This window comes from Pteronotus mesoamericanus, unplaced genomic scaffold (genome assembly GCF_021234165.1).
Source record: "Pteronotus mesoamericanus isolate MK-2021 breed Mesoamerican mustached bat unplaced genomic scaffold, CSHL_Meso_final contig_173, whole genome shotgun sequence".
In the NCBI taxonomy this organism is placed as follows: domain Eukaryota; kingdom Metazoa; phylum Chordata; class Mammalia; order Chiroptera; family Mormoopidae; genus Pteronotus; species Pteronotus mesoamericanus.
The window spans coordinates 16,596,660-16,615,960 of NW_026555072.1; the positions used below are offsets into that span (position 1 = coordinate 16,596,660).

General features: G+C 38.1%; 1 protein-coding gene across 3 annotated transcripts in view; it reads left to right on the plus strand.

Moving 5' to 3' along the window:
* The window catches only part of DMD (dystrophin), a 1,878,371-nt gene that overhangs the window by 1,098,309 nt on the left and 760,761 nt on the right, over nt 1-19,301 (plus strand). For 2 of the 3 annotated variants that reach the window (XM_054566574.1, XM_054566573.1), the window contains exon 45: nt 555-730. In XM_054566574.1, the coding sequence (XP_054422549.1) occupies nt 555-730 (176 nt within the window). Of the gene's footprint in view, nt 1-552; nt 731-19,301 lie in introns of all 3 variants that reach the window. The other variant, XM_054566575.1, reaches the window with a different exon arrangement.

Sequence of the window (19,301 nt, forward strand, 5' to 3'; positions counted from 1 at the left end):
ACCGAACGCATTGATAGAAACAGAATTTGAAAGTTTATTCCTTCTAATACAGTAATGAATTTGTGGTTACGTATTTTTAGGGGGTTTTTTTCTTAATACCATGGCTAAACTATGTATTTTCTTTTTCACCTCTTATGTTGACAGTCACTAAGAAATCCAAATACTTTATTCACGTTTAAATTTTACAACAGTTCATGGACTATTAAATGCGGAACATCCTTGTGGGGTCAAGAAATCGAATTTGCTCTTGAGAAGGTTTCCAACTAATTGATTTGTAGGACGTTATAACATCCTCTAGCTGACAAGCTTTTACAAATATAAAAACTGGAGCTGAACCAAGAGGGTGCTTTTTTCACTAACACATAAAAGGTGTCTTTCTGTCTTGTATCCTTTTGGATATAGACATGTCAGTTTCATAGAAAAACTTTCACATGGAGCTTTTTTTATTTCTTTCTCTCCCAGCAGAACCGCATGTGGTAGCACATTGTTTAATCTTTTCTCAAATAGAAGGACATGGGGCTTCATTTTTGTTTTGCCTTTTTGGTATCTTACAGGAACTCCAGGATGGCATCGGGCAGCGGCAAATTGTTGTCAGAGTGTTGAATGCAACTGGGGAAGAGATCATTCAACAGTCCTCAAAAACAGATGCCAGTATTCTACAAGAAAAATTGGGAAGCCTGAATCTGCGGTGGCAGGAGGTCTGCAAACAGCTAGCAGAAAGGAAAAAGAGGTAGGGTGACAAATAAAATAGGAATTTTAAAATTCAGCAGAGCTATTTAAGCTGTCCTGAAAAGAAAAGATTTTGTGAAAGATTATAACCAGGGCGAAAGACGCTAATATTAAGGAGCCCATCACCAGTAAACCAATAGCGATAATGCATGTTTTTCTTTCTTTTTCTCATGTTCTGAAGTGTGTAGCTGTTGCCAGTTAAGTAGGGAGTGCTCTTCTGCTACTTCAAACTTTGAAGTTTGTTTTAAAAATCGTATTGTTTAAATACGAATGTCTTCAGTATATTTCAATTTTAACAAGCTGAGAACCCATGATTTTTTAAAGAAGACGAGAAAAGGAAATTATGAAGGACTATTTGGTAGGAAAGACTGCTTTTTGGCTAGACGTTCAAACAACGGCAAATGTGACTGGGATGCTAAAAAACATAATAGTGATATTTACCATTTAGTTCCACTGCATTTGTAGTACATTCTTGAAGAGGGATTTTGGCTGCAAATGTTCAAATCTAAGGGGGAAAACAAAATCTCAGAAAGGTTATTATTGAATTCAATCATCATTTAACTTTCCCTTGGAATGCATTGAAAGCGCAGCAAGCCAAATGCATGCTGCTGCCGTTGGAAGGCACAGATATTTTTATAAATGGGATTTTGTACTATGCTTCCAGTTGTTGGTGCTAATGTTGCCTGTTTCATAAGGGAGGATTTGGCTTTTATTTACCAAATGAGACTATTATTGTGAACAATGAAAATTCAGTTCTATTGCCAAGCTCTTGCTTCCTACCTTTCAGCCACATAATAGGTGAATGTTTAATATTCAGAAGGCTAAAACAACTCATTGATAAACATCTTTTGGAATTGTACGCATTGTCTTTGCCCACCTCACCTTGCTGCCTTTGCTCATGTTGCATTATTCAGAAAGTAGATAGAATTTATATTCCTGTACAAAATAGATGCATTAGTTAACCTATACACACACACGCAAATCTTGCTAAAGTTAAAATAATAGCGTCATCTAAAAACATTTTTATTTTTCATCTTTATTGAGAAAATATTGTAATTTATATATTGATAACATAAAATAAAGACCCAAACTTTGTAGTTAAACTGCTTCCTTGGAAAAGTTATATACTTTTCTCTTAAGTTGAAATCCTTCTATTAAACACACAACTATCCCATTATTTAAATAATTGATATGTTTACACTATGAGCAGGTTTAAACCTGTATAATGTCGTTTCTGAACTGGCCTCAATCTAGTCTGAAACAAGACATTAAGAAGTGAAAAGATTAAGAAAAATTGAATAACATGCTATAAAAATATCTTAAATTCATAAAGTGGGTTCAATTGATTAAAGGGTTATTTCTTCTTTATTACATATAAAGTATTGTTTCTCACTTCTAAATATTTTACTCATAGTGTTTGAATAGATTATATTGATATTTTGATAGCTTTTTCACCTGAATTTTTAAAATCTTGTTATCTGTTATTGACTTCTAAATGCAAATTCAAACTTGTGCATGAATACAGAGCAGTATGCCTGTTTGACCAAATAAGCTTTAAAATTTTAGATTCTTCTAAGGTTATCAGAAAGTAGTATATGCTGACTCTGTTGTGAAATATTACACAAATTTTAGGTTAATTACAGCTAGGGATTTGGCTGTAGTTGGTTATAATAATTTCTCCCATTTAAACATTTTGACCTACATTAAATATTGCACTTCCATGCTTTAAAAGTCAAGATCAGCTTCCTTGAGGTCTTTTTTTTTTTAACTCAGCTTTTAGAGTTGTCAATTTCACGCTACACTTTAAAAATAAATGTTAGCATATTTAAATTTCCACTGAGATCCATTTCGTGGTATACTTCCTCAGGATTTTTTTTTATCATTTGAATTTTATGAAATATAGAAAAGTAGTAAAACATAAGTGCCATTTCTACCAATACACTCACAGCTACTTCTAAGCATCAGATAGCAAATAAAGTAAAATAAAATAATTTACTTTATTTTTTTAAAGATTTTATTTATTTATTTTTAGAGAGGGGAAGGGAGGGAGAAAGAGAGGGAGAGAAACGTCAATGTGTGGTTACCTCTCGCATGCCCCCTACTGGGGACCTGGCCCGCAACCCAGGCATGTGCCCTGAGTGGGAATCGAACTGGCAACCCTTTGGTTCCAAGGCCGGTGCTCAATCCACTGAGCAACACCAACCAGGGCTAAAATAATATTTTATAAAGAATATGTTAACCTCACAGTTACGGGAGGGCTGTACTCATGAAACTATTATTAATCAATAGCATGCTTTCAGTACAACCCAAGCAGAAGTTTGAAGGAAAAGCTGTTACTTGTTGTACAGGTGAAAAATAAGATGGTTATTGAAGTTTTCACCAGTTTCCTTAGTTTGCGGTGGGCTTTAAATACAGCTATTGGAAATATTTAATGTTTCTTAGTTCACATAGACAAATGAAAGAATGCCTATAAGTTAAGCAAAAACGTCTACAAAAACTATTTGTAGCCTTACAGCTATGTAATTTTAAACCTTTCTCTTTGAAAATGCGAGATATCAGAAATATGAGAGAGGTATTCGGAAAAATTCAAATAGCAATGGACATCCATTAAGGTTAGGCTATGTTGGAAGTAAATGAAGTATAAAATATAGTCAATTAGTTGTGCAATTTAAGATAGAAAATGCACTGTTGCCTCAGTTATGTAGCAGGGGAACTGGATAACATCTACATGTTTAAGCATGATAGCAGTAAGTTTAGTGATGGCTTAGCCCCCAAAATGGTCTTTGTAAATGAAATAGCTGCAAATGAAAACCTATCAGCCATAAAGGGAAGTCATAGGTTAAAACAAAGCAAGCCTGTGTATGAAGATTGTTAAGCCTAGGTCCCTTGAGAGAATGCAAGGCGTGCTATGAGCTTTAATGGAGGAAAAAATTACCTCTGGTCTTACTAACCTCTAACTGAAATCAAGCATCCTCTTCCATTTTGAATGTGAGCAACCAACCAGAGTATGACTAGCAGTACTTAGGAAATCACACATGTTTTCATATCTCATTAGAGTTGGTAGAGTCGTCTCAAAATATTGTTCATGCTTATCACTACTTCAGAACTGCAGTCGTTAATTAGATCTGCCACACGATCTTATTAATGTGTTAATAATAAACAGTCACTTGCATTACTATATCACACATTCGTTTGCCTAATAATGTTCATATTTCAATAAAATTGGCTTCCTTTGGAGTTCTATGTATTTTATATTCCAGGCTTACAAACATTATTCCGGGAAGGAGTCTCGGGCTTTACCAGCTTGTCAGCGGGGTCCGTGGCATCAAAATGACTCTAACTATTTCTAGCCAGCAAGGTGATGGGCACTGGGAATCCCTACAATGAGGAAGCTCTGAATCATAATCCATTAGCAATAAAAACTGATCTCGAGACACTCTGTCTCCTTTTCCCTTCAGACAAATGGGATATTGCTTTCCCCACTTCACAGATAAGGCAATTATTGTACTAACATAGAGTGAGGAGTAACAGTTTTAATTTAAATGTTACCTCATCAAAAATATTGCTTGACATTTTTCCCAGCTGTTTTTAGTGAAATCTTTGAAGCATATAGGAAGAAAGTAGCACAACGAATAGCCATATACTCTTCTGTCTTCCTAATTTCCTGGATTCAACAATTAAGATTTAACACTTAACCATATATGCTTTTTCTTTCTCCTTCTCCCAACCTCCTTCATATCTGCTTTGTCTCTAATGTAGGAAATAACACACATACACACACACACTTTTTGTTGTTTTAACATTTGGAAGTGAGTTATAAACATTCTTATATTCCACCCTAAATACGTCAGCATTCATCATCCTAGATAGTGGCATGCCGTATATAACCATAGTTATTTCTCATACTTGACAAAATTAAAAATAATACCATAGTATTACTTCATATCCTGCCCATATCCAAATGTCCCTATTAGTATCCCATCGTCTTTCATGCATTGTATTTGGTTTTGTAGGGGAGGAAAAAAAAAAAAAGCCAAACCCTTTTTCCTCTACCCTCTAAGGTTTAGTTTCAGAGCCTGCAAGTTAAACTGATAAAAAAAAAAAAAAAAAAAAAAAAAAAAAAAAACCTTAATAAGAGAATGGGCATTCAAATTTTAATTGATGTTTCTATGGCACGAGGGGCTTCATGGAATAGAAGTAAAAACCCCAAAAGAAGTGGTAGATCTAAGAGCCATATACCATTTTAACAAAGAGCGATAAATTGTAGAGATGGGACAAGACAAAGGAAAACAGGTTTGTGCTTCTAGGGGTGATATATTGTAGGAGGGTAAGCGAAGTATATGAGGAAAACTAATGGAAGATAAGGGGTATTTCATTAAGGTGTTTTTGTTTTTAGTTTTTATTTTTAGTAAGGTTTCTTTCTATAGATTCAAGGTGATGCTATGTTCAGTGATAAAAGCCATCTCCCATTCCTGGTCCAGGAGAGGGGCGAGGGGATTACCTTTACAAAGGGAAATTGATACCCTACCTTTAGGCAGAAACAGAGAATAAGAGAGCTTTTCCTGTGTCTGCTATTTATCAGTTGACTTCAGCTCAAAAATAATCCTTATACCAAAGTGGCATATTTTAAGGTGGCATTTTCTAATCCCCTTCAGCTATTATGTTTCCTCAGTCTCTTTTATTCTAAGACAGCTCTCCCATATTTTTTTTTCTTATTGATACTGACATTTGAAAGGGCACAATACACTACCTTCAAAAAAAAAATCATCTCACCTTTCTGGATGTATCTTATATTTGTCCTTCTCGACATAATCTAACTTGTTCTCTATGCTCTGTGTTTCTTGTACACTGAAAGTTGGGTCTGGATGAGACTTGAAAAATGCAAGTCAAATGCGTTTGGCAAGAATACTTCATGTAGGCTGCTGTGTACCTAATAATCACATCCAGGGATGATAATGTGAGAAACTTCCACTGTAAATGCTGCCAAGTATGATCACTTAGTTAAGGTGGTAGCTATCAGATCTTGAATTGTAAAGTAACATTGTTGTCTTTGAAATTAGTAAGTTATCTTATGGCTTTAATATCCACCGGTGATCCTTATTTATCTCAGTTATTACATCGGGGGTTGCAAAATGGTGATTTTTTCCCTTATTCTGACATAGCCCTACAAGTTGATTTCTTCTTTAAACACATACACACACGCGCGCAAAGTTTTCTTTTTTTTTCTCTTTGATGTTAATGCGCACTTATGTGTCTGTATTTATTCCATGCGTTTTAATGAGTTACAGTTGTTAGTCGGGTTGATGCTCACCTTTACCCAATTTGAGCAGCAGGAGCTCATTCAACCTTCCTGCTTTAATGTCCCAGGCTCGCCTTGTGTTTTTCCTGCGCCAGGTTTGGAATCCACCATTTTCTCCAAGGGCCCTTGGTGTCTTTTAGTGGAGAAAGGTATATAAAAACTAAGATCTAGGCAGCAGCCCCTTCTCAAAGGAATACTGCCACCTTTCTCGGCAAGCAGCACTAGGGGAAAAGTTTTCACATCACTTCCATAAGAAAGTAAAAATCTCTTTCAGAACACACCCAAGTTCACAGTAAGGCTAGGCATATTTTAAAAACCCTTCTGTGTAAGACTTCAGGTAAAATCAGTAATTTCTTATTCATTTTACTACCTCTCCTGAATTTTTGAACCAAAGTTTACCTGTATATAATCTATGCTAGTTTGCCAAGCAAATTAATGGTGCAAATAAGCTAATGGGATGTATTCCTAAATGCACTTAAGGGAAGAAATTGTTTTTTAAAGACCTTAGCTCATTGTTTGCATGCAAATAGATGCCGTTAATTAGAAATGAGCCTTATCTAATTCATTAAAATAGGCCTAGTAGGACCTCTTCTTGAAAATCTCCATGAGCAATTCATATTACTCTATGCACTCTTGTCAGACAACTGTTTTCTCTTAAGTCATCTTTAATTTTGGCTTCTCCCTAATTCAGATCCCCCTAACAAAATCGCCTTCAGTGTGGCACCTTCATTTTCTACAAAATGAAAATCTAAAAATTTTAATGTAATTCAAAAGTCTTTCACAGTGTGCGCCATCTTTTAAAATGGACCCGGCATATCCACGTAAGCCAATGTTAAACCTGCCCACACATTCACACTTTGCCCCCAGGATCTCTCCAGCCCTAACTCCAGTTTGCTTGCTGGGAACGTGAACTTCCCTGGTTTCTCATCACAGATTTTGTGTGACCCTCTCTGTCTCTTTATTCAGACCAGAACTTGCAGACTGAGTGCCCACAGGCCAAACCCATCTTGGAAAGCATGCGATGTTTTTACTGAGGCATTGTTTTGAAATAAATGCCAGCATTTATCCATCAAGAGCCTTTATATATTTTTTACAGAATATGTATTTCTGCCTCCTTTTGAAAACTTAGATTTGTTCTAGGCGCTCATTCTCACATTGTCTCAAGGTGCCATCAGCTACAACTGAGTAACAGGTGTTTCAGACGCTTGCTACTCAAAGTGCGGTCCCTGGACCGGCACACAGACATCACCTGGGAGTTGCTAAGAAATGCAGATCTAATAAATTGTAGCCAGTGTTCTAACAAGATTCCCAGGTGATTCGTGTGCATTTTCAAATTCAAGAAGCACAGGCTTGGGCAAGCAAGCTTGCTCCTCAGTGTGCCACACCTGTTCCACCTCAGTCGTTGACTGCTTTCCCATAGACATTTGACTTTGTAATACTTCATGTAGACCCTTGTATAAGATTACGGTGGTGGTGGTGGTGGTGATGGCATTATTACCAGGCCCAGCTCCAAGCACTTTACATGTCTCATATGATCTTCATAACAACTCTGTTATTTTCATTTTTACAGAAGGGCAATTGGGGAACAGACTGCTGATGTTCTTTGCCCATGATCAAATGACTAGCAAGTGTTTGAATCAGGATGTGAACCCAAATAGTCCAACTCCAGTGTCCTTCCTCTTCATCTGATTTGGCATTATTTATCTTACTTTTGACCTTTAGTATTCTCTGATACACTTCTAGTGTCTGCCCAGCAACTCCTCACTTACAAAGCTCATCTCCTTAGCTGGCCATGCTTAGTAGCAAGGGAACAGGACGCAGAATATGTTCTGATCTATCTTTTCAACCATGTTATCCATCTTTTGCACTATTTCAGCTTGTGTCTCAAGCATAAAATGACTTGAAGTTTTTGGTCCTTTAGCTTTTGCAAAAACTATTTACTTTTTACAGTTGAATTGCCTTTCTTCTCATTTTTTTCTCAAAATCCTACCCATCCTCCAAAACTCAACTTAAGAGCTATTTTCTCAGTGACTGGCACCCAGTCTTCTCCAGCAGAAGCAATTTTTTCTCTTAAGTTCTTCTTGCTTGTTTTTAGAACACTCACATAAAATTTTACAGATCTTTCGTGTATTGTATCTACATATGTTTTATTTTCTCCAGCAAGAGTGAAAGCTTTATGAGGGCAAGGCGATATCTCATTCTCATCTCTATAAACCCACAATACTTGGTAGAAAATCTAATACATTGTAGATGACCAAGAAATACTATCTCAATTTGAATATTAAGAATTTTTATTGATATGAAATTAAACCGAGCATTTAAATCTTTATATTTGACACTGCAATATAGGTTAAAAAGAGACCTGCAGAGCCAGGACCATTTTAAAAAATGTTTTTATTATGTTATCACATTTCCATAGACATGTCTTGTTGTTCTGGAAATTGGACTTGATGAAATTTTAATCTTAAAACTTAGAAAAAGTTGGGTTAGTAATTCATATTTTAGGTGTTCTCCAGAATTGAATACTCTTGAGACAAATGGGTTCAATGTCCATAACTATTCAACCAAAAAGAAGCTCTTTGAATCAAACATTTTGTACATTTGTTTACCTCAGTCTTACTGTATCACAACTAATAAATTCTAAGTGAATGAAGTAGGAATTAATCTTGCAACTGGATATTTTATCCTCATCCAAATTATAACCACAAGATGTTTTAGACATTATACATGTCGCCAAAGAGCTATTTGAGATTGATCAGAGAGGATTATACACATATAATTTTCCACAGGTGTCTGTGGAAAAGCTGGTCTCTTCCCATCTGTTCTCCGATGACTCTTGTAAAGCTTTCAAGGACATTCATAATTCTTCATCAAAAGACTATGAAAAATTAGCTTTGTAGTTAATCTTTCTATGTCATATTTTATTCTTTGAAACTTGGCAATTTTTAGTGAAACTGACTAACTGGAGCCAAACATGCTGCCAGACTGGCTGGTACAGCATCACTCTCTATAGATACGCAAGTGAATGCACTTTACTCATGGCCTTCCATTAACTTTCATAGGCTGGAGAAGTAGGAGTTAGAGTGTCTTGCTGGGGGATGATTTCTGGGATTGGCCTTGAAGAATGACGTGAGTCAACTGAAAATGTATGGACATGCCACAGAGGGAAGGTGACAGGAGCAAAATCAATGAAACAGGAAAGAGTTGGCTACTTTGAAGGACTGCATGGAGGTTCATTATAGAGAAGTTCTCCTAAATCTCCGTTGACTTTCAATCATTTAATTATCTTCAGCTCTTTATTCTTTATGTAAAACCAGCTGCCCAGTTCCTGTTCCAGACTACATGCTGCATATTAGTTACCCATGAAGGTTTTTGTAGCCTTACTGGAACCATGTACCTTTCCTCCCACCATTTGAGAGCATGGTTTCCAAGAGTCAACCGTGTGTTGATCCAAAACTGTTTATGCAAGTCATTCTTGTTTTTCATAATTTTTATATAATTAAGTGTCATATAAACTAATAATAGGAATGCAAAGAGAGTTTTGGTTTCTATGAAAACTAAGTCGAATTCTTTGGAAGGCTTAACAAGGATGATTAGCGCGCACACACACACACACACAATGCTATTCAATTAGACGTAGATTGGAAGTAGAGAGGAGAAACCACAAAAATCTGGAAGGATTTTGCATTTAGATTCTTTCTGATGTCTCTAAATCTTACCCTAAGGAAACCAAAATTAAAGTCATAGGTGAAATGTAGGAGTGTTTCTTGCAAGAAAGAATACACTGAACTTCAGTCAATGGACCCTTACACCAGGAAAAGTCTTGTACTTCATACCAAGTGAGTAACAAACTAACGGCCATTTATGTGTCCTAAGGGAAAATGAAATGTTTAAATGTGTATAAATGACTCTCTATAATCCCTCTAATTTAATAATAATTTTTGGAACACTGCCTATCTACTCATTCTAATCAAGCTCAATAAGAGGATTTCTCTTGTCTAGCTAAAGGACACAGTATGGTGTGGTGATAAATAGAGCAGTCAAGATGGACCAGGTCATGGCGGATTTTGTATCTCAGAAAAACACATTTTTCTAGGATGGGATAGAAGAATGGTGGAAGATCTTTAAATGGTTTCAGTTTGGAACCACATGGGCCCCTCCAATAGTTGAGTTGACCTCAGGGCAATGACGAGTGTGAGACTGATGGTAGGGAGACTCAAGTCATCTTGTAGTATTTCACATTAGGGATGATGAACGTCTGAGCAGATTAAAACTTGTAGAGGTGTGACAGATTCAAGATACTCAGTAGAGGGAAGCAAAATAACTTGATAACTGACAAGATGAAATGGTGGGAGGATGAAGGGGGATTTCTAGGATGACCCCCTTCTCCAGATTTCCAGCTTGGGAACTGGCTGCACAGAGTAGTGTTAGCTAGGACAGGGAATAAAAGGAGGAGTACCCAGATGGGAAGAGGAAAGCAAGTTAGACATACAGAGTTCAACTTGGGATATGTTAGATTTGAGGAACTTGTGGAACATTTCGACCAAAGTGGTCAGAAAACATGCATTTGGATGTATATGAAGTCTGTCCAGAAAGTATTCAGCCATGTAGTATGAAAAATAGAGATATTTATTGAAGAAGATACAGGAAACATTGTACATAGGATAATGATGCCTCAGTCCCCCTCAAAGGAGGCACCTTGGGACCTCACACAGTTCTCCCAATAGCCATCAGCTGCTCCGTTGTATTTTCCTGAATCTCATCGATGGTCTGAAGTCTCTTCCCTTTCAAAGGTGATTTTAGGTTTTGGAAAAGTCAGAAGTCGCAGGATCTCAAATATGGGCTGTAGTGAGGCTGAGTCACTTGGGTGATTTGATATTTGGCTAAAAAACTCTGCATGAGACATGATGCATGAGCAGGTACATTATAATGATGAAGCTGCCAATCATCAGTTACCCATAGCTGCAGCCTTCTGAATCATCCACATAATTTCCATGGAGAAATGTTCAAGCTTTACACAAAATTTGATGAGGGTTCATTGCTCTACTCACTCAGTCATTTTGAATATGACAGCCACAAAGTGCACATGCTCACTCAATGGCATCTACTGCCCGCAGCGACTAGTACGATGAAGTCACTGTACTAGTGAAGTCATAGTTCACACATGCGCATTCCAGCCCACTCTCCTTGGCTGCCAGATTACATCGATGTCCTGCAAACTGCTTTCTTTATGTTAACAATGGCTGGACTGTTTCTGGACTTAACTCTTAAATCTGAACATCGAGGAGAAACAAGGCTGAAGACACTGAGCCACTTTTTCCTCTCTCAGTGGAGAGATGGTATCAATCCCCAATGAGCTTACTGCTTCTTATTCAGATCCCTTTCTCACGTCATTTATTTACTAGTTGGTAACCAAGACAGACTTCCCAGAGAACATGTTAACCAATAATCGCCTCTATGAGGAAGGTGTTGAGGTGTCAGGCAGCGCCGCGACAGATGAGTACTTGTGGTGACTTATGTACTATGTGTGTTCACCATAAGGCCATGGACTATCACAAATCACAAGGTTTGGTAAACAAAATCTCAAAGATAGATCAGGAGACTATGTCAATATCAACATACAGGAAAATAAGTTCAAAGTTTCCATCGTACTGATTGCAGATCAGAAATGTCACCTCTATATGTTTGGGATCACCCATCGAAAGAGAGGGTGCCTACAAGTATGTTGAAAGCATGGATACAGTGCTTAGTGTAATACAGATGGTCAATAGAGAAGTAGCTAGAGAGCCCGGGATACAAGAAACAAGTCCAAAGCAAAGCATGGTCCAGTAAGACTCCTCACTTGCGCCCTGGCCGGGTGGCCCAGTTGGTTGGAGCATTGTTCCGTACACCAAAATGGCTGTGGGTTTGATTCCTGGTCAGGGCACATCCCTAGGTTGTGGGTTCGATCCCCAGTTGAGGCACTTATGGTGGGGAGCAACCAATCAATGTTTCTCACATCAATCAGTATTTCTCTCACTCTCCCATCCTCTGTCTCTAAAATCAATAAACATATCCTCCAATGAGAATTAAAAAATAAAAAGACTTCTCACCTGGGGTCCTGTAACTGTACTTTTCCTTTAAGGTACTTGCTGTCTACAGTCTGCCTACTCTTATCCATTTGACCTGACAGTAGTTATATTGGGACCTCACCATTTTCTTAAAACAGACCAAATGGCACATTTAGTTCTTTTAATTTTCCTTGTTGATGAGGAAACTGGAATTGTCTACCTTCAAGGCCTTTCCCGTGCAACATGTTTCATATTACACGCAGTCATTTCCAAAGTGCATTTTATGTTAGAATTACAAACCATCATACTATGAAAAAGGAACACAACGCCCACAGGACAGTCGACCATCTTTGTGCACGAAGGAAAACACAAAGTCCTGAGATAAAAATGTGTTGATCACTTTATTGATTCCTTCTCTGGTTTTAGTAGAACTAAAGGATACCTTAGATACATGTGCTCAGCTAGTCTCATGTTCCCTTTAACAAATCTCTTCTGTTTCACTAATTCTGAATTGTCATAGTTTCACCATTAATATAAATCTAAAGTTACAATACTGTGCTTTTCCCCACATAATTTAAATTGAATTAAAATATTTTCTCTTTTTCTCTACTATAATACATGTATTTTTTTTTAAAATCCTCACCCAAGGAGGATATGTTTATTGACTGAAGAGAGAAAGAGAGAAAAAAAAATTGATCGGTTGCATCCTGCATGCACCTCAACTGGGGATCGAACCTGCAATCTAGGTATGTGCTCTGACAGGAGATCGAACTCACAACCTTTTGATGTACAGGACAGTGCTCCAACCAACTGAGCAGCCTGGCCAGGGTGATAAATAGAAAACACTCTATGTGTATAAGCTGCTAACCTAATAGTTTCCCTCTCATTATTATGATGGTGAACGCAATGCTATCTTCTCATTTTCACCAGAAGGCCTTATGTCTTATTTCATAGGAACCTTGCCCCACTTAATTATTCTCTCTCCCCCAAATGTACACAAGCACAAGTATATCCTCATTCTTTCTCTACTGATTTCCTACCCTTGACCCAGGAAATATTTTCACTTCTCAGATTAAAAAATAAATGACAAATACCCCTTTCATAATGTGCTCCACTGTACTTGTTTTTATCTGTGAAGAACAGAATCCAGTTCTGTGTAATGTAAGCAGAAATCAGCTTCTTGAAACGTGTAAAGACCCATTTCCCTTCCCAAACAGAAGACTAAAACAGCAGCTCAAAAATGGCCAGAGAGCGAGGGAGAAGCCCAGATCCGGGATCTGTAGTTCTCACCAAACCCTGGATCTGCCTACCGACAGGGGCAGAACAACACTGAACAACGCCCCTGCTACCACAAAGGATTCTAAACAGTCCCTTGCATTTCTCTGTCACTCATTGCAGATTCAAACACTGAACCTCTGCCGTAGGATTCCATGTAGATCTTGGGAATCACTGACGCCCCCTCCCACGTATGAGTATGGAGGGTATTCAGATTCTGAGCAGCGAAATATGAGAGCACTCTCTTATTTCCCCTTCCTAGTTCTTATCTCCATTTGAATGTTTCTCTTCATAGTCAGCACTACTCACACTCACATATTCTCTTTTATCACATCTCTTATTCTGCTCTTGGTGCCCTCTGCTGCTCTGATACCACCTTTGCCAGGGCCCTCCGTGATCGGTTAAAGCCACTAGATGCACCTCAGTCCCGCTGCAGGCCACGTGGCCTTAACGGGCCACTTCCCATTTTAGCACTGCATCCTACCTTGTGTTCCATGTCATTAATTGCACCTGATTTTATTCCTACTTTTCTGCATAATTCCGGTCTCTCTTGATTGCACTCCTTTTACCTGTTCCTTAAATCCTGGTGTTTCTGAGGAGCTTTCTTCAACCGTATCCCCTTCGCGTTCTGTACACTTTCCCTCCTTGTCATCCATAGCCACAGATGTTAGGTCTCACTGTATCAATTAGAAGCAAACGAACAAAAAACAACACAGCTGCAGAGACAAGGTGGCAATGTATCCATCTGTCACACAAAGGGAATCTGCAACTAGGTAGGCTAATAGTATTGCTTGATTAAGTTGCAGACCCAAGTTCCTTCTGCCTCAGAAATCTGCCATCCCTTAGGGTGGCTCTTGCAGTCATGGACCAAGATGACTTTTACGTGTCCAGCTATCACATGTGCTTTTGAGACTGCAGGTTTGGAAGGGCAGAAATCGGGAGTGCCATTACTCTTTTAAGTGAACTGCATGGAAGCCCACACAATACATTTGCTTACATGTCATTGGCCAAGATTGAGTCTCATGACCATGCCAAGCTGTGATGGACATTGGAAAATATAGTTTCAGGGCCGGCCAGCTAGACATCCAGCGCCTGTGACAGGAAGGAAGGGAAGAATGGATCAAAACATGTGCAGATAAGTAGTCTCTGTCACAATCACCTCTTGCAGTTTGGGCCTACATCAAATATTCAGTCCAATATCAAGCTCTAGATTGAACCTACAGATCTACCCTCTAATGGAACATTTTTCTCTTCCATGTGTTCAAGCCACTTGAAAATCAATATATCCAACACTAAATATATTCTATTCCTCCCCAAAATCTGTGAGTGTTTTCGTTATCTATTCACTTGCTCAAGCTAGAAACATAAAAGTTACAAGAGTTAATATTAATGACACTAGGTTTTGTGTGCTTATCCTATGACATGGTCTTCGTTAAGTGTTACAAAGTGTCTTTTCCCTTAATCTTCACAACTTAGTTTTTAACATCTGTCCTCTCCCCTGACTCCATGAGATGGTAAGCAAAGGGTGGCAGTATTCTGATGTCCACTTTACAAAGGACCCAATTGCAGTTCAGAAAGGTAAAGATATTTGACCAAGGCTAATAAAAGTTATAAAAGGATCAAGAACTAAAAGCCAATGATCTTGAACCCAGATCTGTACCTTTTCCATCATGATCATGTTTACCTATGTGAATGGAACAGCTAATAAGGATAAATGGGGACAGGACAGATTAACAAGGGAGTGTTACCATCTGCCTTTACCACCTCCTCCAATGAAAGAGACTAGAGCAGATGTGTGCTTCCTCCAGTGTCTAAAGATAATAGTGTCTTTCATGTATTTGACTTTTTAATGACATCAAATTTGGATAGTAAGTAAAGAAAGAAGACTAGAGAAGACTAGAAGACTAGGGAAGGGGAAGTAACTAGAGAGGCAAAGTTGATCTATAAACTAGAGAAGACAGGGGAATCCTTGAATGTGGGTATGGTTTGTGGAGAATTTCACAGGTTTAAAGAGTCTGAAGCAGTTGATGGATATAAAAGAAATGGGACTTCCAGAATGCTCTGTAACCTGTAGATGGGTATACTTTATTGATAAAGAGATGTGAATTAAGAATCGAATTCTTTTTCCACGATCTTTTGTTGCTAAACTGGGTTTCTGTGGGTATAACTGTGCGAAGAATATGGGTCATGAGGGGCCCTGAATTTTATTAGAATTACATGTAAGAACCAAACTCTGCCTTTATGAACCAAGATAATGATGGATTTTTTAAAAAGATTTTATGTATTTATTTTTAGAGAGAAGGGAAAGAAGGGAGGGAGAAAGAGAGAGAAACATGTGCAAGAGAAACATTGATCCGTTGACACTCACACATCCCCAACTGGGGATCCAGCCTGCAACCCAGGCGTGTGCCCTGACAGGGAATCGAATCTGCAGCATTTCAGTTTGCAGGCTGGTGCTCAATCCACAGAGCCACACCAACCAGGGCAGATAATGATGTTTTAATTGATCAGAATCTATCCTTGACAAAAATTAGCTGGTTTCTCCTACTGGTTTATTTGGTATTTTCTCTCCAGTTAACCTTTTCACTGGAGAATGAAAACTAAAAGTAATTAGAGTGGAGGTTGGCTGAGTAAATAAACCTGCTAACTAAATGCTGAGCAATAATCGCCTATGTTCCCACTTGTGTTTATATAGCATGGTACTTTTGTGTTTATATTTTTTGTTTTGCTCCTTTGTTTGGCAGTTTACTTCAAGTATGTGAGCCTCATTTTACTCATTAAAAAATAAGGATAATAATGCATATCTTGTAGGGTTGTTGTAAGGATTACCAATAATGTAAATAGATTGGCTAGCCTTGTACCTGACATATAAGGAGGAGATAGAGATTAGTCTATGGTAATAGGACTTCTGGGAGTAAAGTAAGAAGCTCAACAGTTACTGTCATGGCTGGTGTGGCTCAGTGGATTGAGCGCCAGCCTGTAAACCATAAGGGTCGCCAGTTCGATTCCCAGTCAGGCTACATGCCTGGCTTGCGGGCTGGGTCCCCAATAAGAGGTGCACGAGAGGCAACCACACATTGATGTTTCTCTCCCTCCCTTCCTTGCTGTCAAAAAATAAATAGATAAAATATTAAAAAATAAGTAAAACAACTCTACTCCTCCCCCTTGAAAAACAATAAAGCTAGACAAAGCATTTTATGACTCTAGAAATCAACCCAAAGCATATACCTAATTGGAAAGTGATTACACATGGAAAACTATTGAACTTTGAATAAAAACTGGGGAAGGCTGTAGTGTTTTTGTTTCTTGCAGGGGGCAGGTGTTGCCACACCCTCAACTGGGTCAGTGTAGTTGTAATAGCAACATAGTGTAAACACATGAAAACCAGCAGCTTCACTGCCTGACAGGCTGTGACTTTATTTGGAGCCCAACACAGTAAACCCCATACACAGCAGTATCATTAACAGTAGCAAAGGACTGGCCAACTAGCAACTCTGCCGGCCCAAAGTGAGTGTCTTGGTTATGGCAAATACTGGATTAGAAAATGAGCCAGGGATTTTATCGGAACTATGCAAGAAATGCTGACACCGTAGAGGTCTTGAGCAAATTCTCTATGTGCCTGCTGTAGGATAACTTAAAAACTTCCTGAACTTTGAATGCATTTCCTGACACATGTCCAGATCCATTGACAAAACTTGGAAAGCTTACCGACTCCAGGTATTTAAATCCAACTGCTGACCAATTCTTGCCTGATGACAGCTAAGCTATGCTGACCAGCAGGAAGCTGGGCATATTTATTTAATTATTTATTTTTCCCCACTACCATTTACCCCCCTTATACCCCTTCTCCCCACCCCTCAATCACCACAGCGTTGTCCATATCTATGAGCCCTTTTCCCTTTTTGCTTGACCCCTCTGCCTCCTAATCTCCCCCATCCAGGTAGCTGCCATCCTGCTCTCTATCTATGAGCCTGGGAAGGGTTATGAGCAGTCACACACTGTGGGAAAGCATTTCACAGATATTATTTAGGCAAGTTATTAAAACTTCCATAACAGCAATCCTGGGGTGTGGAGGGGAATTGGAATCTGGAGCTTCTTTAATATGCTAATGAAAATGTTGATTTTTCTAATATATATATTTCCAAAGAAACAGTGAACTGCTTACCTGCACTCAGAGGAAAAAAGCAGGCAAAGAAATTGTCTCTGAGTCAGATGTTAGAGTTAGCAGGCAGAAACTTAAAAGTTCCTATTATAAATGCCCTGAAGAACTGAAGAAAACCATTTGTAAATAATTACAGGAAAGTATGATTACAATGACCAAAAAAATCAAGAATATCAGCTGAATATTCAGAAAATGGGGACAACTGTAAAGAAAATACATTATTACACATTATTAAGAAAAGTGGGGACAACTGTGACTGAACGACAATAAACTTTTAAAAAAAGAAAACATGAAAATTCTGAATTTGGCAAGTACCATAACTGAAATGAAAAATTCACTACAGTGGCTTGAGGACAGATTTCAGAGAGCAGGAGAAAGCATCAGTGAGCTTGAAGATAAAGAGAAATTCTCCAATCTGAAGAACAGGGAGAAAAATGAATGGAAAAAAATGACCAGAAATTCCGAGACTTGTGGGAAAATATTGAGTGTATTACTGTAGGTTTTGTGAGAGTCCCAGAAAGAAAAAAAGTCGTTAAGGGCAAACACACTGAAGCTCAGCAAACCCCAAACAAAACAAACCCAAAGGGTTTAATGCCCCAAAATGAGCAGAGAAAACTGACTTAATCTTTTACAGGAGAACATAATATGGTTAGTAACTAAGTTCTCCTCATAAACAATGGAGGCCAGAGGCATGGGAATGACATATTCAAAGTGCTGAAAGAAACAAATCAACTGCCAACTAAGAATTCTAGATAAAGTAAAACTATCCTTCCAAAATGAAAGTAAAGAAAGATTCTAAATAAAGACTTTTTAAAAGATCCTCACCCAAGGATATGTTTACTGATTTGGGAGAGAGAGAGAGAGAGAGATAAAAAGAGAGAGAGAGAGAGAGAGAGAGAGAAGCACTGATGTGAGAAGCATCAATTGTTTGCCTCCCACTATGTGCCCCGATCAGGGACTGAACCCGCAACCTAGGTTTGTGTCCTGACTGGGAATCAAACCTGCAACCTTCTGGTGTACAGGATGGTGCTCCAACCAACTGAGCCACCCAGCCAGGGCAGTAAATAAAGGTGTTCTTAAAGAAATCAGAATCATTTCTTGCTAGCTGGCCTGTCAAAAGCAGAAACTGAAGAAACTCCTTTAGGCTGAAGGAAATGATATCATTCAGTAACTCAAATCTGAATGAATAAAGGGCAGCAGAATTTGTAAGTATGGAGATAAATTTAAAAGATTGTGCAAATATAGATATATTTTCTTTTAACTTCTTTAAAACATATTGCATAAAAACAATAATTTTAACACTATATTTTCGTTATACATAGAGATGTACTGAATATGATGATACTAGCAAAAAGGAGAAAGAAAAATGCAGCATTTCAGAGCCGTTTCCATATTTTATTAGAATTAAATTCTTTTTTTCCCTAGCTTTATTGAGGTATGACTGACAAACTGTGCATATGTAGGATGTGCAATGTGACATTTTGATATAACTATACTTGTGTGATGATGACTACAATCAAGCCAATTAACATATGCGTCGCCTCACATAGGTACTATTTTGTACATGTGATAAAAACATTTAAGATCTATCTTCTTAGCAAATTTCAAATGTATAATTATATTAACGGTAGTTACTCTGCTGTACATTAGCTACCTAGGACTTGTTCATCTTATGTGTGAAATTGTGTACCCTGTTTCCAACATCTCCCGGTCTCCCTCACACCTTCCACCCCATTCCTGGCAACCAGCATTTTACTCTCTGATTCTCTAAGTTCAACTTTTTTTT